This window comes from Trichomycterus rosablanca, chromosome 13 (assembly GCF_030014385.1).
Source record: "Trichomycterus rosablanca isolate fTriRos1 chromosome 13, fTriRos1.hap1, whole genome shotgun sequence".
Lineage (NCBI taxonomy): Eukaryota > Metazoa > Chordata > Actinopteri > Siluriformes > Trichomycteridae > Trichomycterus > Trichomycterus rosablanca.
This window is the reverse complement of record NC_086000.1, coordinates 5,944,161-5,970,272: the sequence shown is the minus strand read 5'-3', so window position 1 is coordinate 5,970,272 and position 26,112 is coordinate 5,944,161. Positions and strand designations below refer to the sequence as shown.

The following is a 26,112-nucleotide window of genomic DNA, read 5'->3' as shown; positions in this document are numbered from 1 at the left end:
CGCACAGAAAGAATAAATAATTAATGATGGTGGCCCTTCATTATGTTCAGTATGTTTCAGTCAACTTCATACCTTCAAACACTGCTTCCATTTCCAACGTCCTATCTTTGTGAAGCGGGATTTTCTGCAGTGACGGCAACCAAAACAAAGCTACAGAGTAGACTGGACATAAGGATCAGTGTCTTGTTGTAGCAAAAAATCTCACGGTTTTCACTTATTTTCCATCATTGCTAAGGAGTATTGTTATGCACTTTGTGTTTTTTTATGATGTTCATCATATCATTTTAAACTGGTCTGTGCTGCAAAAAATGTTGGGGTCTGCGGTTTGAATTCATTTCAAAGGTGCTCAGTGCAAGGACGTAGACGTGAATTTGACATTTGGGGCACCAAATCTACCATGATTGTGGGGGCGGGGCATTCTAGAACATTCCTGCCATTTAAACAACAGATGGAAACACTGACATATCCTAACTAGGGGCATTTGGAGCATATTTAAATATTGGGGGGAGGGGCATGTCCCCCTAAATATATATTGTGATTACGGCCTTGGCTCAGTGGGGTTGTAGTCAGTGCACACTAGAGTTTCACCACACCAAACTTATTAAATCATGCCAGAGACACAGTTGTGCTGGACATTTGTTAGTGATGGTGTTGCTAAAACAGCTGAGCTCAATAATTAGAACAGGTGAACACATACTTTTGGCCATGAAGTGTAATTTATAATAATTAATACACTTTTATAACTTAGATAAATTACATTCTCATGTGATCTGGTTTGCAACACATGCCAAACAAGCTTTTTTGTAATGCAACTAACATTCACGTTTTATTTATTTCAGTATATTACTATAAGCTAGTTAGTAGCTACACTTTCTGATAACATTGCAATCCAGTCACCAGAGTTTCAAGGACGTCCTAACTGCACAGCAGTTTTTACATTCCACAGTGACTCCGACTAGCGTTTTTTTAACATATGTAATACAGTGCAGCCATATGCTGTTTACATTAAATCTAAAACAAAACTATGTTAAACGTTTAACCATGTTAAAGGATTTCGTCTTTACTTCTGCATACCCTGTGTGTAAACGTCCAGTCAGACGTTACGTTACAGTTACTGTATGACACAGCGTTCGTAGGACTGTTCTTCACTGCTGGTGCTCTTCAGACTTTGTGGTTTGTTCTTGCTCTTACCCTGTGCAGCTGCTGAGCCTTGTTCGATGATGTGCTGCAGTAGCTCTTTACTCTTACTAGAGGGCAGGTTGTAGAAGAAATACTGAGGAGCCAACTGGATGAACCTGGTCATTACAAACACACACAAATACATTAAAGCAGAGCGGTAGAGAGAACAGAGTGGCGACACTCCCATAGGGAACCGTTGGAAAGGGGGCGGGACATTTTTTCTGCGCAACTTCCGGGTTGTGGAGCTCTGTATAGTTCCAAACAACCCATAGAGCCCCATTCATTTCCACTACTTATCAAGCATTTTTAGCTGTATGTTGCTTTGTTTTAAAAAAATTATGAATTTAATGTCATTAATATACTTAATACTGTTATTGTTTAGCATTTGCTTAGCACTAAATGTTACATGTTTATCTTAATTAATAGGTATAACTGAATTTAGCTGAGTCAGTTTAGCTTAATTAATGACACACGAGTCTTTTCACCTAAAATGAGTTGATTAATCAAGAGTCTTGTTACAGAAATGATCATAAAACATTAGAACCACAATAACTCATTATACTTTTACTTTCATACTTAAGTACATTTGAAGGTAAATTTAGTTTAGTACTTTAGTGGAGGTAAAGAGTATTTTTACTTTTACTACTACTTTTACTGGAGTAATATGTTACCTTGGATATCTCTACTTTAACTCAACTACATGGTTTGTGTACTTTGTCCACCACTTACATTAGACAAAATGAACTAGTGCATATTCATAATGAATTCATTAATGTATTACATGTAGGAATCAATTATTAATCACTCATGAAATAAGAGATGAATGAATGCTATTTCCTGTACCTTAAAGGTACAGTAGTGTGTTTATCAATCTGTTCATTCAGTGCAGGTAAACCTTATGAATCCAGCACAAGACTGAGTGACATGAGTGTTTAGCCAAAATGATTATTATTATGAATCCTCGGGAAAGTGAAGGGAGATTAGTTTATGTAAAAAACAAAACATAAAAAAACTTTTTTCTCTGTACTGTATATTGTCTCTACTACTTAATGATATGGCATTATGTAATGTATGCTAATATAATGTACTGTGTGTTAACAAGAACGACCTATTAACAAGTCATTATAAACATCAATCTTACACTTTATATACCAAATTGACATTAAAGCAGATGCAGTAAATGTAAACGCAGTTCAAAATACCCAGAAATTGTACAAATGTTTATTATTTGCCGTTTAATATTTCATTTACTGCTGCCTGTCCCATATGAGAACATGACAGCGCCGGGTTTGTTTGGAACTATTGGAGGGTTACATGAACCACGTGACCGCGTAGCGGCGAGATCAAGGAGTGTCGCAACTCTCTCTATCTACGGCTCTGCATTAAAGTAAGTACATTAAACAAACACGCACAGTGTACACCAAAAGTGCAGCGCCTAATATCACGTGGTCAAATATAAAAAAGGGAGTAAAATGCTCTTTATAGTCAATCTAAATATAATAACACACCAAAAAGAAAGCTACTACAGCAGTTGTAGCCTAGCGGTTAAGGTACTGCACTAGTTATGAAAAGGTCGCTGGTTCAAGCCCCACCACTGCCAGGTTGCCACTGTTGGGCACTTTGGCAAGACCCCCACCCCTTGATGCTTAGACAATATATTGTCAAAAGTGCTGTAAGTCGTTTTTGGATAAAAGCATCTGCTAAATGCTAAAAATGTAAATGAAAGCAAGGTTAAAACCGGTCACAGCAAAATTATTAAAACTATAAAATATGAAAATGCAAATACAAGTTTCTTATGTATTTTTTTCATAACTTTACATCTCAAAGGTTTCCAGCTTCTTTTGGAAATGTATTGTCCATATAAGCAGTTATTTGCAAAATAGAAAATAGAATATACAATTTAATATAAATAAATAAAATTAAAACATTTTTGTCTTTGATTTAAAAAACTAATAGTGAAAACATTTGGAAGTAAAGTCTGAATTTCCCTGAATGTCATTTATCAGTCAAAACTGTGCCACCAGCTGCTGATTTCACAATTTTGGAAAATTGAATTTTGACTTTAAGGTTCACCAGTATGCCAGTGGGCAGGGTGTAGGACTATGATTACACAAACTTCTGCAGAAGGTGCTCAGATTTTCCAGATGTTTCCAGCATGAAATGTTCATTTAAACTGAGTCTTCAATGTTTTCCAGACACAATGCATTATGCTATATATTAACATGCTAATAGTTATTTAATTTTATTTAAACTTAGTTTGGCATTTATGGATACATTTCTGCATCCTAAACATCCCACATAATTACAACAACTGTAACTGGAATCCAATTCCTTCTGGTTTGCTGGTTTTTTTTCTTGTATACGGAACATTAAATTAGAAATGGACTTGTTCCATGCAGGAAAGATCTTTTCTTATATGCTTTTCAAGGTAGGAAAAAAGTAATGATGCAGGTTTGCGTTTATCATTTTATCATTTATGTATTTAAATTTTGGTCACGTTTACCTCACATATAACACAGATGTACTTACTCATGTGCTGAAATCTGGGTGATGGTTCGGATGCAGTTATTCTCAGCCAGCATGTGCTCATGATATAAAACCCACTCAGGAAGTTTTTGCTGGGCTGGTTTGGTTCCATAGCCAGAGAGAGGGTGAATCTGAGCCACATGCTTGTGGGTAAGTATGAAGTAATTTCCTGTACCATCAATGTTCCTTGCCACCTAAAACATGGGACAAGTGCATAGATTAAATAGCAAATAAACATACCTTCGATTAATTTTGTGGTACAGTGGAGAAATGATTGATATTATTAGCATTATCAAGTTAATGACAAATACAATATTTTCATAATTACGCTACTTGGCAGAATAATAAAGTCCAGTCTGGTGCCATGTTTAACACATTTGTGTCATTTTATGGCATGATGGCTATTATGTTTGAGTCTGCTTATTGTATCTTGCCTTTATATTGTGGATCAATTTTATATTATCATTTTTCTAGCTGCAAGGTAATCTAAAACTGTTCTTGTATTGTCTTGAGTAAGAATTTCTTTCAAAGCCCCAAGATAGATTGGCACGGGGTGTATTCCTGCCTTGTGCCCAGTGTTTTTGGAAAAACTGGATCCACTACAACCCTGACCAGGATAAAGATAGAAATCAAAATGTATACATTTATATTATTCAGTTAATTAGGTGGTTAGAGTTGAATCAGAGTCAGACTGTTACTGATGACTTTACCTGCATGAAGAAACCGGACAGCAGTGCCCGTTTTATGTTCATTGTGTTGGTCTTGGTGCCAAATGCTGGAGAGGACACTGGCAGCTCTAATCGTTTCAGGATATCAGTAAGCTCTGCATGGACTGCGTCAGCTGTCTCAAGAGCAGTTCGGCTCAGGAATTGTTCGTCACACCACTGCTCTATGCTGTAATCTGAGAAACAAATCAAACAGCCAGTTTGAAACTTAAGTAAAAAGGTTTGCATAAATATCCATATTTAGTAAGTAAACATATCCAGAGCACCTGGATTTGGGGTATGTTGCCCTCTACAGTGCATAATATTATTAGAACATTCTGAAATATTAAAGAATTCTCAGTGTGTAATTGGCAAAGTTAAAAACTATAGCTGGATGCTGATGATCTTTAACTCCTCAGACAGCACTGGATTAAAATCTGGCATGCTTCTGTGATCATTACCACTTGGCTTCGAGAATATTTAAAAAACCTATTGTCAATAAAGCAACAGCTGTCACTGCATTAACAAATGAATGTTGGAAAGTACTATGTACAGCAAAAGTCATACGTCCACGTGCTCCAGAACCACCATATATTTTTGGGCCTGAGCTTACTTGAAATGGTCATCAGGAATTTCATCAGATTTGGTCTTTGTGGACTGTTTCCAATTTACTACAGGTCAAAGAGAATTGACAAACCTCTGTTTTCATTTTTCTCACTTTACATTTTGTGTTAACATTTTTGAAAAGCTTTGTATATACACACACAAGTGTACAGTACACTACATTTGTTTCTTTACATATCTCAGTTTTAAATGGGCTTGCTACTCACATGTGCTGTGCTGATGATGTTTGTAGGTGTTGTACACATTAATGAGGGTGAAGTGATCTCCCTCCGCATGACTGAAGCTCTGATGACACTCTGCGGCCTGCTGTTTGAACTCCACAGAAGGAACCAGGAAACAGCTTGGAGCTGAGAAAAAAAACGTTTGTTTCAAAATTTAGGCATAAAAAAGAATCTATTAAAACTGGCATATTTCAAAGGTGGTGTATGGATTTTAACTATTGGAAACTATTGGAAATTACTATTCGCCTAGTTAAGGTAGGGACAGAAGAGTGCATGTTCTTTCCTAAATCTAATAAAAAAATATAGAGAACAGAATCATATGTCAAATTTAGTGAGGTTTCTTTTGTTCAGACTGTTCATTTTGTTTGCGTTTTTAATTTGAACACAGATAAATTATAGTAGTTTTTACACTTGTCAAAATACTCAAGTCTGTCTGATATCATTGTTACTTATATACAAAGAAAAACTCATTTAATAATGTAATGGTTTATCAGGGGCGGCAGGGTGGCTCAGTGGGTAGTGCTGTCATCTCACAGCTAAAAGTTCCTGGGTTCAATACCCAGGTGGAGTTCTTTATTTGTGGAGTTTGCATGTTCTGCTCGTGTCTGCGTGGGTTTTCACCCCACAGTCCAAAGACATCTGGATTTTCCCCCTTTATCTCTTCTATCTGGACATTTTTAATTCCTGATTGTGCATCACAACCCCCAATATGACCAAGGAGAGGCAGATCACCACACACTAAGACAGTGGTCCCCAACCACCAGGCCGAGGACCAATAGCAGTCCGTGGGTCATTTATTACCAGGCCGCACAGAAAGAATAAATGATTAGAGATCGCTACAAGAGCAATTTAATTTCCAATACTCTTCAGGTGTTATTGTCCCCAATCACCACTAGGTGGGAGCAGCGTCTTGTTGCAGCGAAAAAAGCTCAAGATTCGCACTGATTTTCCATTCTATAATTATACCCTCTTTAAATCCCCCTGCCCACGCCGGTCCGTGAAATTATATCTTATATGAAACCGGTCCGTGGTGCAAAAAAGGTTGGGGTCCGCTTCTCTAAGACACATGTTCAATCTGCAGCTGCTTCTTATCAGCTGCCAGTGTTGGGTTCCCACACAGAGCCAAATCACATACAGAGAACCATTCTAAGCTCCATGTGACCCCCCCCCCCCCCCCCCCTCTCTCGCATATTACAGCGGCAGTGGGAAGAGACCCCACTTTCACTCTCACAAACATGGCTAATTGTGTTTGTGTGTACACCTGGCCAGGTCAGTGGCTCTGGTGAGATTTAAACAGGTGAGTTTGAACACTTTAGACCAGTGCCCCACCCATGCGCCCCAAATATTTATTGAGTAAAAATAGTTAATGTCTGGGAAAACTGAAAAAAATTATTGTCAAAACATAATGATCCTGAGCCATAAATATACATAGCATAACTGTATATTGCTTAAACAGTAAAGACTGAAATTACCTGTTAACATGGCAGCAATGGTAAGCACCTCACTCACACAGTCAAACTCGCAGGATGCTAGCAGAGTCTTAGCCATTTGGGGCTCCATAGGAAATTCAGACATTATTATTCCTATCTCAGATAGATTTCCATCATTATCTAGAGCTGCCAGGTAATCAAGCTCTTCTAAAGCTTGCATCAGTCCCTCAGGATCTGTAAATGACATAACAAAGTGTGATTAATGAAGAGCATTGTGTATTATTTTTTATCCTTTTGGGTGAGTGCATACTTGTTACGCACATTCAAATAGACATTACGGTGCAATTTTAGATAATGTGTCAGTTTTAAAAAACAGACGTTTCTTTGTTTCTGTTCGTGTCTGTGCTAATGATGGGCCTGTGGATGCTCCCAGAGCTTTAAGCATGCAGAAGCAGGTCATCACAGAAACAAAGAGGCCAGTGAGAACACTCTTAGCTTAAAGCACAGCTTGTCACCCACTAATGCTGACGGTGCCATATGTGCTGTGACCAAGCAAGAAGCTCGATTTCAGTAAGAAAACCGCATATAATGTGTTAACATATACTTAAAATACGGATATTACACTAATGTTTTTTCTGTATATGAAAATGAATTATTTTCTATATTTCGGGCGGCACGGTGGGTTGGTGGGTAGCACTGTCGCCTCACAGCAAGAAGGTCCTGGGTTCTATTTCCAGGTGGAACGGTCCGGGTTCTTTCTGTGTGGAGTTTGCATGTTCTTCCCGTGTCTGTGTGGGTTTTCTCAGGGAGATCCGGTTTCCTCCCACAGTCCAAAAACATGCAAGTGAGGTGAATTGGAGATACAAAATTGTCCATGACTTGAACTTGAACTAATAAATCTTGTGTAATGAGTAACTACCGTTTATGTCATGAATGTAACCAAACTGAGTATAACATGACATTAAAATCCTAATAAATAAACATATTATCCAACTGAGGATATTAATTGTTGCAGTTTTGCACACAAATTCCTCTGTATTCTTGATTGATTTGAAACTTGCCATTGTCTGATTCTCCACTTAATGATGTGCCATACATTTTCAATAAGAGACAGATCTGGACTGCCGGTGTGCCAGCCAAGCAGAATGAGGCCTCGCACTGTCTTGCTAAATTAACCAAAGCATATGCCTCTCTAAAATACCAGTACATTTGATGTATGGATTTCTCTTTGAATAACAGAGGCTCAGGCTGCAATTCTTGATGCATCACTGACTGTGACAACAGTTTTCAATTGTTCCTGAGCCCATGTGGCTATATTTATTACAGCAGCATGACAGATTCTTATGCAATGCCATGTGCAGGCTCCAATGTTAGGCACCTTTAACTGATTTTTTACCTGACAGTTCTGTAAGCTTGTCTGGCCTACTGCTTTGCCAGTTTTAAGAGGGAAACGAAAATTGTTACTTTTATGGACCTCTAAGTGACTCACCTGGCCTATCGATAAAGTCACAGTGACCAAGCCCAGCAATCTCCATCCTTTTAAGAAAAAGTACAGTGGAAGTGATGTCAGACTCCAACATATGAGGTACGCTCTCAGAAGGAAGGGGTGTGGTCTCCGGGTACAAACAGAAGCACTTTCCTGAAGAAGACACATCACATCAAACAATAATTACCAAAGCAGTAATGACTCAAGATAATGTGTCATTTACTACCATGTTTTATGTTGCATTGCATACGCATCACTTACCACTTGATCCAACCAACTGTTTGCGGCTATCGGCTTGGCTTTTGCTAATTGGTCGAATGACGATGGAGTTGGCTCTGATTCGAGGGTTGTACACCTGTTACAATAAAAGCCATATTATTAATGCACGACAGTGGATAAAATCTACACCAAATTACTCCTCAAACATCAACAGAATGCTTCATGAAAGTGAAACTATTACGTACATATCTCTTCTGTACTCCCGTGTCAATGATGAAGTGGATGCTATGTGTGGCCCAAAAAATGTCCTCAGTGGGTCCACAGGTGAGAAAGACTCTCCTGCACTGGCTCTCCTGCTTAGACAGAAATGATACCTTGTCTCTCTGGTTTGGACAGAGCAACACAGGCTTGAGCTCACCTAGCGACGACGCTACATTGGCCCCTTCTCGCCGCAGGATAGCATAAGCACATTCAATCTCCTAGGAGAAAACGAGAACAAAAACTAAGGGTGTTAATTGTGTTGGGTGATTATGGCCCAGTAGCCTCACACAACCTAAATTCACCACATGCAATACTTGACATTAAATGACTATCAGACGCTTGAAAATTTCAAATGTATACTCTGGAAGGGGTTCACAATCTGCCAGACTAAAAGATGAATATTGTTTGGCATCTGCCAGGAGAATGCTACAGTATAAATGATGTTATGCTAACTATAATGAGTAATGAGGTAAAATAATGGGCAGCTATTTTGATAATGGGTTAGCAAAGCATACAGTCATATTCTAGAGGATTATGTGCATCCAAATTTGTGCAAACACTTTGAGGAAGGCCCTTTTCTGTTAAGCACAATGCCTTTTTGCATAGACTAAGGTCCAAACAATCCTATTTAACAGCTTTGGGATGCCAGGCTTTAAGCCATCAGTTCCCCACCTAAATAGATGTGTAGCCATGAAGTCATGTTCCAAAATCCAGTGGAACGTTTTCCCAGAGAGTGCAGGTGTTTCACTTCCAAATCAATGTCCAAAGTTGTTGATGTGATTTTCTAGAGTTGGGTTGCCATAAACATTTATTAGGAACCATAAGAACTGATTCCTGTTTCTTACTCAGTAAGAGTAAAACTATTTCTATGAAAAAGATTAGGCGAATTTCTTACTTGTTCAGTAGCCAGAAATGCCACAATATCTCCAGGCTCCTCAGTCTGATGGATGTCCAAAGCCAGTCGGAGAGCCGAGCACAGATAGTCCTTCACACCCTCCATCCCTGTGCCATGCACCACTTCACAGGGCTGTGCTGCCTCGAGTTGGATCAGGGGGACATTTCCATAGTGGTGCAACAGCTTGTCAGCGGAGTGAGGTGCGGTGAGGATAACAAGGCGCAGTTCAGGCCTCGCTAGCAGCACGTCCTTAAGCAAACCAAGGAGAAGGTCTGTGCTGACTGTACGCTCCTGAGCTTGATCAACGAGGACCACAGCATACTGCTCCAGCAGAGGGTCTGACATCATCTCACGTAGCAGCATGTCGTCAGTACAGTACCTGCCAGAGAGATAATACTACTGTATACGTACCATTGTACTTATTATGATTACCCCCCCACTTAAACTGAAAGACATCATTGTAACAAATACTACAGTGCAATACGTTCCTACAAACGTGCAACATTAAAACCACCTCCTTGTTTCTACACTCACTGTCCATTTCATCAGCTCCACTTACCATATAGAAGCACTTTGTAGTTCTACAATTACTGACTGTAGTCCATCTGTTTCTCTGCATGCTTCGTTTTTAAACACCTCACTGTCACTGCTGGACTGAGAATAGTCACAAATCAAAAATATATCCAGCCAACAGTGCCCCATGGGCAGCGTCCTGTGACCACTGATGAAGGTCTAGAAGATGACCAACTCAACCAGCAGCAATAGATGAGCGATCGTCTCTGACTTTACATCTACAAGGTGGACCAACTAGGTAGGAGTGTCTAATAGAGTAGACCGTGAGTGGACACGGTATTTAAAAACTCCAGCAGCACTGCTGTGTCTGATCTACTCATACCAGCACAACACACACTAACACACCACCACCATGTTAGTGTCACTGCAGTGCTGAGAATGATCCACCACCTAAATAATACCTACTCTGTGGTGGTCCTGTGGGGATCCTGACCATGGGTGAAAGCAGGCTAAAAAGGCATGTAGAGAAACAGATGGACTACAGTCAGTAATTGAAGAACTTCTATATGGTAGATGGAGCTGATAAAATGGACAGCGAGTGTAGAAACAAGGAGGTGGTTTTAATGTTACGGCTGATCGGTGTATATTGTATTACCTGTAAATGTGAAATCTAAATCTGGTTTTGCTGGAAATGCAGAACCAAAATCTCATCCCAGCTGTTAAACTAAATGATTCTATGATTCACTGACACTAATTTATTCAGGTAATTATTGAGGTCAGTGTTTTAATTAATCTGCACATCTCAGCTGTTTTAATTACACCGTCCCTCGTTTTTGTTCTCCAAAAAGCTTCTCTAAAGGTTATGGGGGAGCATATGGATTGTATGGGTGCATGGCAGCTGCCGAAGGGGACCTCAACATCAGGCCCACGAACCTTTTGTTAGCGTTTCTAAGCGAGACAGGCGTCTGATAAAGGACGTGTGTAGGGGGGAAGGGGTTGCTTTTGAGTAAAAGAGGGTAAGTGCATTGTTCAGAGAAGTGTGCTGTTCATAGAGCTTACCATGGTAAGTGAGCAAAAAAAAGAAGTGTGTGTAGGGGGAAAGTGAAAAAGCATATAATAAAACAATTTAAAGTACCGAAGCACTGTATCAATACTGCAGCAGTTCTGGTGAGGGATGCTGTAGCCCACTTCATGTCCTATGTTCACATCCATCTCATCAGCCACTCTCAGAGCAAGTTCCACTGTGGTTTGCTGGTGGATCTGAGTGCACACCACCATACCATGCTGGTACTGCACAGAGAGACAAAACTCTGCACACCACTGAGGGATCTGTAAGGGGAAATAAAAGCACTTTTACTACCACAGCAGCCAACATATATAGTTTTATTACATAGTTACATAGATTTTGTGAAGAAAAACACCTACCTGTGTGCTTTGTCCTGTTTTTGCTGATCCACTTACAATGACAACTTGGTTTTTAATAACAGAGGTCGTGAATTTAAATTTGGCTCCCCAAACTGGAAGCGTTTTTCTCTCTTTCAATAGTTCGTAATACCGAGAGGAAAAAGGAAGCCCGTCAAACTGGTTTAACTCCAGAATATCACCACAGTCCGAACCTCGGTGCGCACCAGTGTCCTCAAAAGCATCCATATAACGCGCCATAAACTCTTCTCTCGAAACAAAAACTATTAAGTAATTAATTAATCAATTTGTACAACAACTGTTCTTAGAAATAAATGACAAATATAATTTATAGCCACATATTTTAATCCCTCCAAAACACCAGCAGCCGGAGAAACGCGCCACCTCAACAGTTGTCTTGTACGCATCTGACCGGTAACCGATGCCAAAAAGAGCCGATTCTCATTTCAACACGTTAACAATGAAGAATCGATTCCAAAGTGATTCAAGTTCGACTCACAAATGACGTCAGTTGGTAGATAAATGAAGCTGACTAGTAGCCACATAGACCAGAAATGAATCTTGGTAGCTTAAAATTAACACACTGTAATTTATAATTTATATATATACACTTTATAATTCATTTTATAATTTACTTTACTTTATAATTTATATTTTACAGCCTTGTAGTGTTCACCGAAATAACATTTCCATCTGCATCCTCAGGTCCTGTTTGTGATTATACAGATACTTGTTTGTACAATGTGAATCTCTGTAGTGTGTACTATTACTTTTGACTTTTTGGTTTATGTAACTTGCTACTGAGGCCTTAATTTCCTTCGGGATTAATAAAGTGTCATCTATCTATCTGTCTGTCTGTCTGTCTGTCTGTCTGTCTGTCTGTCTGTCTATCTATCTATCTATCTATCTATCTATCTATCTATCTATCTATCTATCTATCTATCTATCTATCTATCTATCTATCTCAATTATTGTTAAGAATTATCACCAAAAAGTACATTAGCAAATCTTACATAAACACAGCAAGTAAAATATAACAAGCTCAGCTCATAGCTCAGTCTGATTGCGTCGTTTTCATAGCATCGGTACACAGACAAGCTACTCTACATCTATTAAACATATAAAGTCTGCAAAGTTTAGTATAGCAGACCTACCGCAGAATCTCAGTGGGTGCCATGAGTGATTAACCAGTTTTGATCAGCAGTTCGGTACCTAACCCACTAAGCTACCACTGCCACTAGACTTATGTGTACTTAAAGTGTGTAAAAAAAGTCAAACCCCACAACTGCCAAGTTGCCACTGTTGGACCCCTGAGCCAGGCCCTTAAACCTTAATTGCTTCCACTGTAGGATAAAAGTGTGTGCTAAATGGCATAAATGTAAATTAGCTATTACTTCAATTAGATTAGCAGAGAACTCATCAGCTGGCATGTCACATGTATGAATACTGAATAGCATGAAAATCAAAACAAGTCATAACTGCAGTTATGTGTACATTTACAGTTGTAGCATGTGAAGGCAGTCTGTCTCCTGAGCAAGTGGTGCTTGAAAAAGTCATTTCAGTACTGATCTGAGCTGGAGACTTGTGCAGAAAGATTGTATGCTGTGGAGCATATGATCACACATATATGCCACCGGTGTCTCTGCAAGCTCGAATGGTAACTTTAAACTGCCTCCACTCCTCTGGGAAGGCTTTGCACAAGATTTTAGCCCTTTCAGTCAAAAGATCATTTGTGAGGTCTGGTACTGATGTTGGATGAGAATGTCTGGCTTGCATTCGACATTCCAGTTTATTCCAAAGATGTACATTGGGGTTGGGCACTTTGCATGCCATTGGAGTGCATATCTCATTATCAATACTAAGAATCTTGACGAACACATAGCACACCTTAGGCGCAGGGCTTAAACTGCCTGACCAGAAGTCCATTTCCAATAACAAACAACACCCCTGTGCATATTGTCCTCAATGCATAACACACACTGAAAAACAACAAGGAACAGGGACTGCTTGCAGTTAAGCATGCTCTTGAGCAGAGAACGCATTGGTTAGAAGGAGTCAAACATTTGTTCCTGGTCTGTACTATTATAAGAACTTGACATACATGCAGGATGCCGAACATCTTGATGTCCGCCAGGCCGTGTTCTTTGCTCAATTTGATTTTGTTCCCTCTTATCGGCCCAGATTGAAGAACACTAAGCCAGACTCTATGTCCAGACAGTGGGAGTCTCAAATCTCCTCTCTCCCCAGCAAGCTTGTTTTTCTAGGATCCTAATTTACGGGTGCGCCCAGGAGACAAATTTGGGAAGCTGCAGGAGCCCGAACCCGGTAATGACCTCCCTGGAACTTTATTTGTCAGTCCTCTGTTCTTATATATAAGAAGTCCACATACTGTCTTTTTCAAATGTGAGATAGTTCTTTACATATAAAACTGCAGGCAAATTAAGGTCTGTAGACACCAGATTTAAATAAAACTTAGGAGTCATTGGATGATGCAAAAAGGGAGTGGAAAAAGGCAGGGATACAAAGTAAATTATTATTTATTTCTATTTTTTAGCTGAATTTGAATTTTAAACACAACTTGAAATAACTTGTATAACAGTTGATTTGTTTTACACAAAACAATGATATGACAGAATCAACTAAATTACTATCTACATGGCAAAAAAGTGGTTTCCATTATACAATCTGACAGTGGTTTCCATTATACAATCCACAGACAGAATGCCATGAACTCACAAAATGTAAAATACAAACAATACATTACAAAAATGAAAAAACAGTAGAAGCATTTCAGTACAGAACAGGTTTATCATTACACTTAAACATATAACACGTCAGCGAGAATTACTGAAATGGAAGAATGAACAGAGGTGTAAACAATAAAGAAGTCAGTGACTGTAATATGTGCCTGTTTTCTTTGTAACAGTATAGTTTAGTGAAACCTTACAGAACAGTGAACCACACGTTCCTCTCCTGTTCCAATTAAAGCTCTAGTAAGTATCTTTTCTTCAACTGCAAGCAACATGTGGAAAGAAACTTTTGTAAACTTTTGTTTATTTTTGAGCTAAGCTCTTCCCCATTACTATGTGATGTCCATATACATCGATCAGGCATAACATTATGACCATCTTCCTAATATTGTGTTGGTCCCCCTTTTGCTGCCAAAACAGCCCTGCAACTGTGATGCACTGTGTATTCTGACACCTTTCTTAAGCATTAACTTCTTCAGCAATTTGAGCTCATGTGTTGGATCAGACCACATGGGCCAGCCATCGCTCCTCACGTGCATCAATGAGTCTTGGCCGTACATGACCCCGTCGTCGGTGTACCACTGTTCCTACCTTGGACCACTTTTAAAAGATACTGACCACTGCAGACCGGGAACACCCCACAAGAGCTGCAGTTTTGGAGATGCTCTGACCCAGTCGTCTAGCCATCACAATTTGGCCCGTGTCAAACTCGATCAAATTCTTATGCCAAATTCTTCGCCCATTTTTCCTGCTTCTAACATCAACTTTGAGGATAAAATGTTCTTGCTGCCTGATATATCCCACCCACTAACAGGTGCCGTGATGAAGAGATAATCAGGGTTATTCCCTTCACCTGTCAGTGGTCATAATAATTTAGTCTGGTCGATGTGTATCTGTTAATAACTCAAATTGTTAAATTAACTCAAACCATCAAAATCAATATTTTAAACTAAAAGCGGGTAGCAGACCCACATGTCATGGAGATCGATGTCTAATCTTGGTTATGGAATCATGTCCTTTTGCCTTGTCCCGGTCATTTAAATTTGGCCGACAGGGGGAGCAGATAATCGACATGTCAGTTCCTTCTAACTGTCAGTCACTTAAACCTTGTTAAACGTCAATTTGCTCCAGGTGGAAGCTTTTCTATTTAGCACTTCCTTACACACTTGCCAGCTCCACTGTTGCGCCAGCTGGTCGGGTGGGTTTCCCCCTAGCGCACTGCCGCCCCAAGCTTGTTCTGGGTTTTACTTTCGGCTTTTTCTGAGAACTTGGTTTGTCTCAGATGCTCTGAGCAGCTTGCCATATTGTGACAGCCAGTTTTTATTTCTGTGCTGTCCCTTTTCTGTCTATTGCCTCTGTTGCAGGCTGCAGATATTTTTGTCTTTTATTTGTTACTTTGTTTCTCTTATTTTGGGCACTTCTTTATTTTCACATTAGCGTTTGTTTGTGGCTTTTTAGCCACACTATTGTTCTATCCTGGTTAAGCATCCTGCAAATTAAGTTAATATCCAGTTCTTGCAGATGCAGAACTATCCCTGGGCCCTCTTGTTTAACATTTAAACTAGAGCAGTATGAATTTATGTGGTCCATGTATTCAAACAAGACACATCATAGTGTGCATGTTTAACCCTGTTAACTTAAAGTACAATTTAAAATTTGATCACATAAAAAAGCTTCATAAAACCGCCCTTCGAACTCTAATAACCTTGTGCAGGATAAATACAAATATTGTTACAACAGTTTATTTTAAATCATAACGTGTTTCGACTGTTAAAAATTGGTTGAATATTTTAATGCAGTATGTATTTTTAATAGCCAATGCTGGAGACAAATGTGTGCACGCCATGGAGAAACAAAATTGTAGCTGCAAAAAACCAACCACATTACTGCCGTGTATTTTCCACTAATCTGACTAGCACCAATCTGGGAGCAAGTGCAGCCACATGACGAACATGGCAGACTTTCACCAAGATTTAAAAAAATCTTATTAAGATATTGAAAGTTTGTCGTATGGTGTCATCCAGTCTATAGTGACCAGATTTACACCCGCCTAACATGCTGTCAAAACCTCTCTGACCTGGCAAAACAAGGAATTCAAAAGATATCTGAAGGAGTCCTGTGGTATCTGGTACCAGAAAGGCTTGTTTAACTTCCGTTTGTTGTGAGGTGGGTCATCCTACAGTGCATCCTGGTGCAGGTAAACAATGCAGTACTCAGCAGTTCACATGATGTTATGGAAAACAAGATTTATCAGATGAGTTGTGACTTCTCTCATTGATCTGATGTTTAGTTCTAGTATGCCCACTGTAGATGAGTTAGCATGGATGTTTTGACTGGCTTGTGACTACGCCACCCCATTCATAGAAGAGTTCAATGCTCATCAGCAGCAACCTTCTGTTGGTCTGTACCAAATGCCATAGCCTTTATGTTATCTGGCATCAATAAGTCTTAGCTGCCCAAAAACCTGTCCAAGGTTCGTGGCTTGCCCATACTCAGACCACCATTGGTGGACATTCACCAATGCTTCCTCGCTGTTTCAGATACTTTAACCCAGCAATCTGGCTATAACGTTTTGGCTCTTATTCAATTAGTTCCAGTCTTAAACTCATTCTGTACTGCCCAGATCTGCTGTATTGAACAAATGTACTACAAGTAACTACCATGAGCCCGACATTTAATAAATCCCTGCCTGTGACACGCACAATTGTTTTTTTAACAAAGAATTGCCATGCACATTTTAGAGGGGTGGTCCAGATGTTTTGGATAATCTGAGGATTGGTTGGTTGATTTTTTCAGGTTCCTTTACTTCATTTATAAGAACTCCAAATACACTAAATTTCCAGAAAAGTGGGGATGTTTAGTAAAATACAGTAAAAAGTAGAAACCTGTGATTTGTTTAAGTAAAAAAAATTATTGTTTGTACTGATCAACTTTATTGCAGTTTGTAAATAAATACACATGTAGAATTTGATCCCTGCAACACACTTAAAAAAGTTGGGACAGGGCAAAATAAGAGTAAAAAGTTGATAGAAATTAAGTTGATACAAAATAAGCATGTGAATTGGTAACAGGTGAGGAAATCGTGATTGAAGATAAAAGAATGATCCACCAAAGGTTCAGTCTGTACAAACAATGATATGTTGTGGCTCACCACTTTGTACCAAACTTCATGAGAGAATAGCCAATCAGTTCAAAAAGAACATTCCTTAAAGCAGTCTTTTGAAATCTACAGTACATAATTTTATAAAAAGAATTAGGAAATCCAGCGATATCTTAGCGATAAGTATGTGTAGCATAGAGCCGGAAACCATTGATGAATATGTGTGACCTTCAAGCCCTTAGGAGGCACTGTGTGAGAAACCATCATGCTACTGTGATAATATAGACACATGGGCTTGGGAGTATTTCAAAAAATTTTGTTAACACAGTCCGCCACTGCATCAAGAAAATGCAACCAGAAACTCTATTACACAAAGAGAAAGCCATATATCAATTCTATGCAGATACACTGCCGAGTTCTTCGGGCCCAAGCTCATCTCAGATGGACTAAAAGACAGTGGAAATGTGTGATGTGGTCAGATGAGTTCACAGTTCAACTTGTAGACATGAAGTTCTCCGTACCAAAGCCAAAAAAAACCCATCCAGACTGTTATCAGCAAAAGATGAAAAACCCAGCATCTGCCATGGTATGGGGGTGACTTGAATATGTTTGAAGGTACCATTGATGTGGAGACGTATATTGGCATTTAGGAGAGACACATGCTGCCATCAAGACGACATATTTTCCCAAGTAGTCCATGATTTCTTCAGCAAACAATGCTAGATTTCATTCTGCATGCAAATCAACAGCACGGCTTTATAGACACAGAGTGTATGTGCTTGACTGGCCTGCCTGCAGTCCAGATCAGCCTCCTATTTAAAATGTATGGGGTATCATGAAGAGACAACAGTGACCACAAACTGTTGAGCCACTAAAATCTTGTATCAGTAAGAATGCAGTTAAATTCCACTTACAAAACTGCAACAGGTAGTGTCCTCAGTTCCCAAAACATAAAAAGATGATGGGACACAGTGCTAAACGTGCCTCTGCCCCAACTTTTTGGAGTGTGTTGCAGGCATCGCATTCTACATGTGTACAAAGAAGTTGATCAGTGAAAAAATTGTAAATCAAATTACAGAAAGTCAATATCACAGAAAATTAAAAATAACATCACTGATTCTTCTTATTACCAATTTTTACTGATTTTTACAGCACTTAAATGTCTCAACGCATTAGGAGAAGGGGTTTGTAATTACTCCACAGTTTTTTTTTTTTTATATTTTGAAAACACATTTGTTTAACTCATTTTGGTTCATTTTGTTTTCCTTATATTTTTAAGATTCCTGATCTAAAGAAGGTTTTTCACAGAGAAAAATAATAATAATTAAAAACTGAATTTTTAACAGGCACACAAACACAAAATGACCTTGTACATAAACACCCCTTGTAGAGGCCTTACGTTACATCTTGTAAACCACAGTGGGACCAGATTGCCACCATTTTTATGAAATAAGTATATTAAGTTTTGATGCATTGCTTGTGTTGCGGTAAAAATCATAGAATCACTTGAAAAAAAGTTTGAAAAACTCTGATCTAAAGAGACTTTAGATCATCTAAATGTCCAAGTCAAACTGCATTCATATTCTCTTCTTTTTGCTGTAGCTTCTATAAAGGTCTACTACTATCATTACAGCACCCATTTACAGTTTTATTTATAGCAATGTCCCATGTTGTGCTCCTAATACATTTAAAGTGTTCATAGTGTAGACAAAAAAGAGGAGCACAAACATGGTAGTAAAAATCAGTCCAACACTACCATACAAAAAGCGTTGAGCACAGTGCATCGTGTTTTTCTGACAATAAATATACATCTTAGTTCTAGAGTACCTGAGTGAGGACGCTGAGCACCTTTTCTGAGAGACAGCACCAAGGTGTTAGCTGTTTCTCTCTTTCTGAGACTCAGAGACACTTAGGAGTTCCACAAGGGTGTGCAGTGGGTCCACTAGAATTTGTATAGTGCAAATAAAAGTGTTCATACGCTGGTGATCTTCCTTATTTCACTGGGATTTCACATCAGCGTTCATACAGAAAATGTGGTTGTCTTGGTGTTGGCCTAAATTATAAAGCAGAAATTACTAATTAATTTTAGAAACTTGAAAAGGTATTTAGAATTTTGGGCACATATATACTGACCTTGCTGGCTGTGGTATACTAGGTGGAGGCTGGGGTACAGTTGGTATTGGAATGGACGGTGCCCCAGTCCTTGGTGTGTGCACTCCAGTTGCTAATGTGCTGGGTGCCATTCTGTAACTTCTGTTTGGGGGGTCTGCAGGCAGTGGCTTCTGGGGAGGACTGGGCTTTTCGTGGTCCTGTACACAACAAAACAAAATTATATTAGATAAGGGGGGATTTATTGCCTCAAAGTCATGGGTTCGAGTGTAAAAGGTATTTTATACTAGCCTTATCCACTAGATGGTGCTATGTTGCTGTTTATCACAGCAGCACTCTCTTACCGAGTTCCTCTGAGTTTTGTGCCCATCATCTCTGGGAACATTTTTATATTAGAGCATTGATTTTCTAAAAGTAATGACGTACAAATGCATGGTTATTAGTAAAAGACATCCCATGTCACTTTGCCGTCATTGCTTTGAAACATATGGCTGCACAGATGCTTCAGCTTTGTACAATGCCCTCGAATTTGTGTCACTGTAGCAAACAAGCCACTAATAGAGCCATTAGTAGACTTCTCGATGCCCACCCTGTCCTTTACAGTGGATACAGCAGGCTTTGTGATCTGCGTGGCGTCCGAGTTAGTATACGTAGTGTTATACGTTTCTTGGACTACTCATTCGTGCTCTGTGGGTTCAAATAGACTGATTGAGCCTCCTAATCACTTGTCAGCCCTGTAACCAACTCAGTGCTGTGCTAGGTTGATCCATTTTGTGATGTGAAAAACAAAACTGTAGAAAACTTTGTTGCAACCCACAGTTCTAGTCTCCCATGTGTGGGGTTGTGATAGCTCTTTGTGTGAAACCACCTCTTTGACCTCACAGGATATTTATCAAGAGCACAGATCCATACAGTAAAGTACATATATATACTGTATATGTACATACACCGACCAGGCATAACATTGTGACCACTGACAGGTGAAGTGAATAACACTGATTATCTCTTCATCACGGCATTAGGCAGCAAGTGAACATTTTATCCTCTAAGTTGATGTTAGGAGCAGGAAAAATGAGCAAGCGTAAGAATTTTTGAGTTTGATAAGGGCCAAAGTCTGATGGCTAGACGACTGGGTCAGAGCATTTCCAAAACTGCAGCTCTTGTGGGGTGTTCCCGGTCTGCAGTGGTCCAAGGAAGGAACAGTGGTAAACCAGTGACAGGGTCATTGGTGGCCATGGTGCACGTGGGGAGTGAAGGCGATCCTACAGACGAGCTACTGTAGCTCAAACTGCTGAAGAAGTTAATGCTGGTTCTGATAGAAAGATGTCAGAATACACAGAGCATCACAAGTTGGTCCCGTATGGGGCTGCAAAAGGGGGCCCACCCTACCATCTGGATCTTGGTTGGAACACCCTAAAAGGAGTTAGATACTGTATATATATATACAGTGTATCACAAAAGTGAGTACACCCCTCACATTTCTGCAGATATTTAAGTATATCTTTTCATGGGACAACACTGACAAAATGACACTTTGACACAATGAAAAGTAGTCTGTGTGCAGCTTATATAAGAGTGTAAATTTATTCTTCCCTCAAAATAACTCAATATACAGCCATTAATGTCTAAACCACCGGCAACAAAAGTGAGTACACCCCTTAGTGAAAGTTCTTGAAGTGTCAATATTTTGTGTGGCCACCATTATTTCCCAGAACTTCCTTAACTCTCCTGGGCATGGAGTTTACCAGAGCTTCACAGGTTGCCACTGGAATGCTTTTCCACTCCTCCATGACGACATCACGGAGCTGGCGGATATTCGAGACTTTGCGCTCCTCCACCTTCCGCTTGAGGATGCCCCAAAGATGTTCTATTGGGTTTAGGTCTGGAGACATGCTTGGCCAGTCCATCACCTTTACCCTCAGCCTCTTCAATAAAACAGTGGTCGTCTTAGAGGTGTGTTTGGGGTCATTATCATGCTGTAACACTGCCCTGCGACTCAGTTTCCGGAGGGAGGGGATCATGCTCTGCTTCAGTATTTCACAGTACATATTGGAGTTCATGTGTCCCTCAATGAAATGTAACTCCCCAACACCTGCTGCACTCATGCAGCCCCAGACCATGGCATTCCCACCACCATGCTTGACTGTAGGCATGACACACTTATCTTTGTACTCCTCACCTGATTGCCGCCACACATGCTTGAGACCATCTGAACCAAACAAATTAATCTTGGTCTCATCAGACCATAGGACATGGTTCCAGTAATCCATGTCCTTTGTTGACATGTCTTCAGCAAACTGTTTGCGGGCTTTCTTGTGTAGAGACTTCAGAAGAGGCTTCCTTCTGGGGTGACAGCCATGCAGACCAATTTGATGTAGTGTGCGGCGTATGGTCTGAGCACTGACAAGCTGACCCCCCACCTTTTCAATCTCTGCAGCAATGCTGACAGCACTCCTGCGCCTATCTTTCAAAGACAGCAGTTGGATGTGACGCTGAGCACGTGCACTCAGCTTCTTTGGACGACCAACGCGAGGTCTGTTCTGAGTGGACCCTGCTCTTTTAAAACGCTGGATGATCTTGGCCACTGTGCTGCAGCTCAGTTTCAGGGTGTTGGCAATCTTCTTGTAGCCTTGGCCATCTTCATGTAGCGCAACAATTCGTCTTTTAAGATCCTCAGAGAGTTATTTGCCATGAGGTGCCATGTTGGAACTTTCAGTGACCAGTATGAGAGAGTGTGAGAGCTGTACTACTAAATTGAACACACCTGCTCCCTATGCACACCTGAGACCTAGTAACACTAACAAATCACATGACATTTTGGAGGGAAAATGACAAGCAGTGCTCAATTTGGACATTTAGGGGTGTAGTCTCTTAGGGGTGTACTCACTTTTGTTGCCGGTGGTTTAGACATTAATGGCTGTATATTGAGTTATTTTGAGGGAAGAATAAATTTATGCTGTTATATAAGCTGCACACAGACTACTTTTCATTGTGTCAAAGTGTCATTTTGTCAGTGTTGTCCCATGAAAAGATATACTTAAATATCTGCAGAAATGTGATGGGTGTACTCACTTTTGTGATACACTGTATATATATCAGATAGATAGATAGACAGACAGACAGACAGACAGATAGGGAGGGAGTGGCCGGCTCGCCATCATAGAGAGGCAATGGACGTTCCCCCTGCTTACATCATCAGCTGTGGGAGCGCGGTATCCCACGATGCAGTGTGTCCATGGCCAGAGCAATAATAAGGGTTAATCGTCGAAATAATCTAGTGTTTATGCTCATTGATATGTGTTTGATGTAATGCAGCACTTAGCTCATTTTGTGTTACATTACATAGAACGCATCTTCTTGTTGTGTTTAGTGACCATCCTGTTCTGTTCACGCATAGTGGAAGGGATCTGGTCTCTTTTTCATGCCCTTCTAATTAATTCGAGAACAATTCCAAATATAAGAGCTGCTTCCTATAGTAATAGGGCAGAAATGTGTCCTTACGTCTCGCCAACACACAAAATATGTGTGTGTGTGTGTGTTAGAAATGTTTTTGGATTTGCCCCACATTACAAACTTGGTCTTTTTAAGCCTTTCTCTCCATACACGGACTGAAAGTGATTTGTGTTAACACAGCGTGAGCAAGCTTCATCCCCAGAGTATGTGAGGTCATCATTGCATTACTGGAGCTTTGGAAACGTGTGCAGCCGTGTGTTGAGCCGTGAGGCCAATTTGGAGCAGAACCCGGAGACGTGAACCTATTTTGGAATTCTTGCAGTACATGCTGAATTAGCCAAGAAGCACAGACACAAAGTCAAACTAATAGTTGTATTATTTTCTACGTAAATGGCTTTAAGCTTATGCAACCAGTTAAATTGTTTTACTGGCCTAGCAGCTTTTAGTGTGTTCTGCTGGGAAAGTTAGTTCGAGTTTAGAGATCTAGGTAAGGTTTTCATATTCTAATCTGAACTGCTGGTGAGATGATTTTTGTGTTTGCTTAACTGCATCCTTCATAAGTTAAAACATAGATCATAACATAAATAGTTCAAACATTAAACTACAACTAAATGCATGAAAATTGTTGTAGATTATGCAAACTTGCCCAATAAAACGAGCATGGAGCAGCATTTTATTACTATTTTATGTACAGAACATATTTTTGTAAGAAGAAAATTTATGGGTGGTATTTGATTCGCTTATCTGTTTCATTAAACATACATTTGTAATATTAGCCTACCACCTCTGCGATTGGAACCTAGATTTCTCAGCTAGCAGGGCGTCCACACAGACATGATTGGCTGTGTCTGAGGGGTTTGTTGGGGGATGGATGAAGCCCTGTGATGTGTGGATTGGAGTCGTTTCCTGGGTGTTCCTGCTTTGCGCACAGTGTTTCCTGGTGGAACCTGCCATGCCCCTGACCAGGATAAAGTGGCTGATGAAAATGAAATGAAATATTCACTACTAACACCTTCCCATGCTGACCAACACGTTGTCAAAGTTTGTAACCTGCTGGGAAGCTCTTACTGACTAAAAATAATAAAACATTATAACTGAGATCTTTAGAACAATAATGAAGTCAGAGACATAAATCTGCAGCCTACTTGCTTAATTTTATTTCAAACACAGCCTCCATGGTGTTGGGCGTTGGCCACTGCTTCAGTAGAATGGTTTGAGTTTGTTTCCTCATTTCTTTTAAACCGGACTCTGAAGTGCTCACACTGTTTTAAGCCTGTATTAAATTAAGCTCAGAGCATTAGTATAGAGCCTGGGGGTAAAACCAGTTCAAAAACATGAGATAGCATGTCCAAGATGAGAGATCAAAACTATGACCACCTGTTTGCAATTCAGATTGGTTGACAACAAAATTGTGTTATTTTAACTGTTATTAAAGCGGAATGATTGTACAGGAAATGCTATATAATACCAGAACTTGAAGAAGTTGCATTATTTACACTTAAAACCATTTTGGAGCAAGAAGGCTTAAGAGACCAGGATCAGCTATATTTTAGTGTCTATAATAAATGTAGAAGAACAAATCTCATAGAAGTCCAGCTAGGAGGTACAGGGTCTAATGACTAGCTCGCCCCCATTCCAGAGATGGACTCTCTATATCTGTTTAATAAGCTATGTCGCCAAAAACATGTGGACATATCCTAATTGTTATGGAATTTGTGTGTTTTAGCCACACCAATTCCTAACAGATCTAGAAAATCCATTTTATAAAAACATTTATATGCTTCCAAATTTGTATGAACAGTTTGGGACAGGCTCTTCTCTGTTCCAACTTGATTATGCTTCTTTGTACAAAGCAAGGTCTACAAAGTATTCTCAATAACCTTTAAATCATTCCCACCCAAAGTCATCATAGCATTCTGGCCCAATGTGTGGGTGCATAAATGGAGACTGAAGTATAAATGATGTGTAATGTGGAAGGTATGTGTCTGCTCTGTGATATGCAGAGCTACTTTGCAAGTGATGAATTAATAATAATGTCTGGTCTTATCTTTATCTTACCAGAAAGTTTGGACAATAGATCACTTCAGTGTACTTAAGCTAACTACCCAGGCCATTGGCCAGTTACAACCCAAACACTTAGCAGCTGGACAAAACTCAGAAACCAGTAGTTACTAAAGATCTCGAGAAGCCACCACGCCACCCATGGGAAAACTCAAAACTGAAGGATACTCATGGAAGCTACAAAAACCAGAAAGCTCTCTCACAATTAGCAAATAGACAGGGAGATAGCAAAAAGACAGGGATACATCAGGAAGTCCAAGGACTCAGCTGAGTACCAGGTACGCTACCCCCCTTCCATTTTGCGCCCAGTCTAGTCTTCTCCAATTCCCTCCAATAGGAAGCATGCTAATACATTAAAACTCAAATCTAAGCAGTGGTGGGCTAGCACACCCCAGTGCAGTTCAGAGAAATAGAAACTTTGTTAACCTGCATGGATTAACTTAGATTAACTTCAGACCACATTTAACAGGTAATTCGATGGATAGATAGATGGATGGATGGATGATGGAAGGATGGATGGATGGATGGAGAGATGGATGGATGGATGATGGAAGGATGGATGGATGGATGGAGAGATGGAAGAATGGATGGAGAGATGGAAGGATGGATGGATGATGGAAGGATGGATGGAGGGATGATGGATGAATGGATGATGGAAGGATGGATGGAGAGATGGATGGATGATGGAAGGATGGATGGATGATGGAAGGATGGATGGAGGGATGATGGATGGATGGATGATGGAAGGATGGATGGAGAGATGGAAGGATGGATGGATGATGGAAGGATGGATGGAGGGATGATGGATGGATGGATGATGGAAGGATGGATGGAGAGATGGAAGGATGGATGGATGATGGAAGGATGGATGGATGATGGAAGGATGGATGGAGAGATGGAAGGATGGATGGATGATGGAAGGATGGATGGAGGGATGATGGATGGATGGATGATGGAAGGATGGATGGAGAGATGGAAGGATGGATGGATGATGGAAGGATGGATGGATGATGGAAGGATGGATGGAGGGATGATGGATGGATGGATGATGGAAGGATGGATGGAGAGATGTAAGGATGGATGGATGATGAAAGGATGGATGGAGGGATGATGGATGGATGGATGATGGAAGGATGGATGGAGGGATGATGGATGGATG

The 26,112-nt window shown here is 40.0% G+C and overlaps 2 protein-coding genes across 2 annotated transcripts in view; both read right to left on the bottom strand.

The window, feature by feature from the left end:
* Nucleotides 1-1,048: 1,048 nt before the first annotated feature.
* On the bottom strand, nt 1,049-11,720 carry dhx32b (DEAH (Asp-Glu-Ala-His) box polypeptide 32b). Its single transcript, XM_063007900.1, has 11 exons — nt 11,484-11,720; nt 11,194-11,387; nt 9,546-9,924; nt 8,635-8,868; nt 8,432-8,525; nt 8,174-8,323; nt 6,727-6,918; nt 5,240-5,380; nt 4,416-4,606; nt 3,709-3,899; nt 1,049-1,295 (listed from the first exon to the last, which is right to left on the bottom strand). Exons 1-11 carry the CDS (start codon nt 11,718-11,720, stop codon nt 1,112-1,114), a joined length of 2,187 nt encoding a protein of 728 aa, XP_062863970.1. The 3' UTR covers nt 1,049-1,111.
* Nucleotides 11,721-18,915: 7,195 nt separating this feature from the next.
* adam12b (ADAM metallopeptidase domain 12b) overlaps nt 18,916-26,112 on the bottom strand; it is a 154,132-nt gene continuing 146,935 nt past the window's right edge. The window contains exons 22-23 of the mRNA XM_063007899.1: nt 19,464-19,639; nt 18,916-19,383 (exon numbers count right to left, since the gene is read on the bottom strand). Of these exons, the coding sequence (XP_062863969.1) occupies nt 19,344-19,383; nt 19,464-19,639 (216 nt within the window). The 3' untranslated portion in view covers nt 18,916-19,343. The remainder of the gene's footprint in view (nt 19,384-19,463; nt 19,640-26,112) is intronic.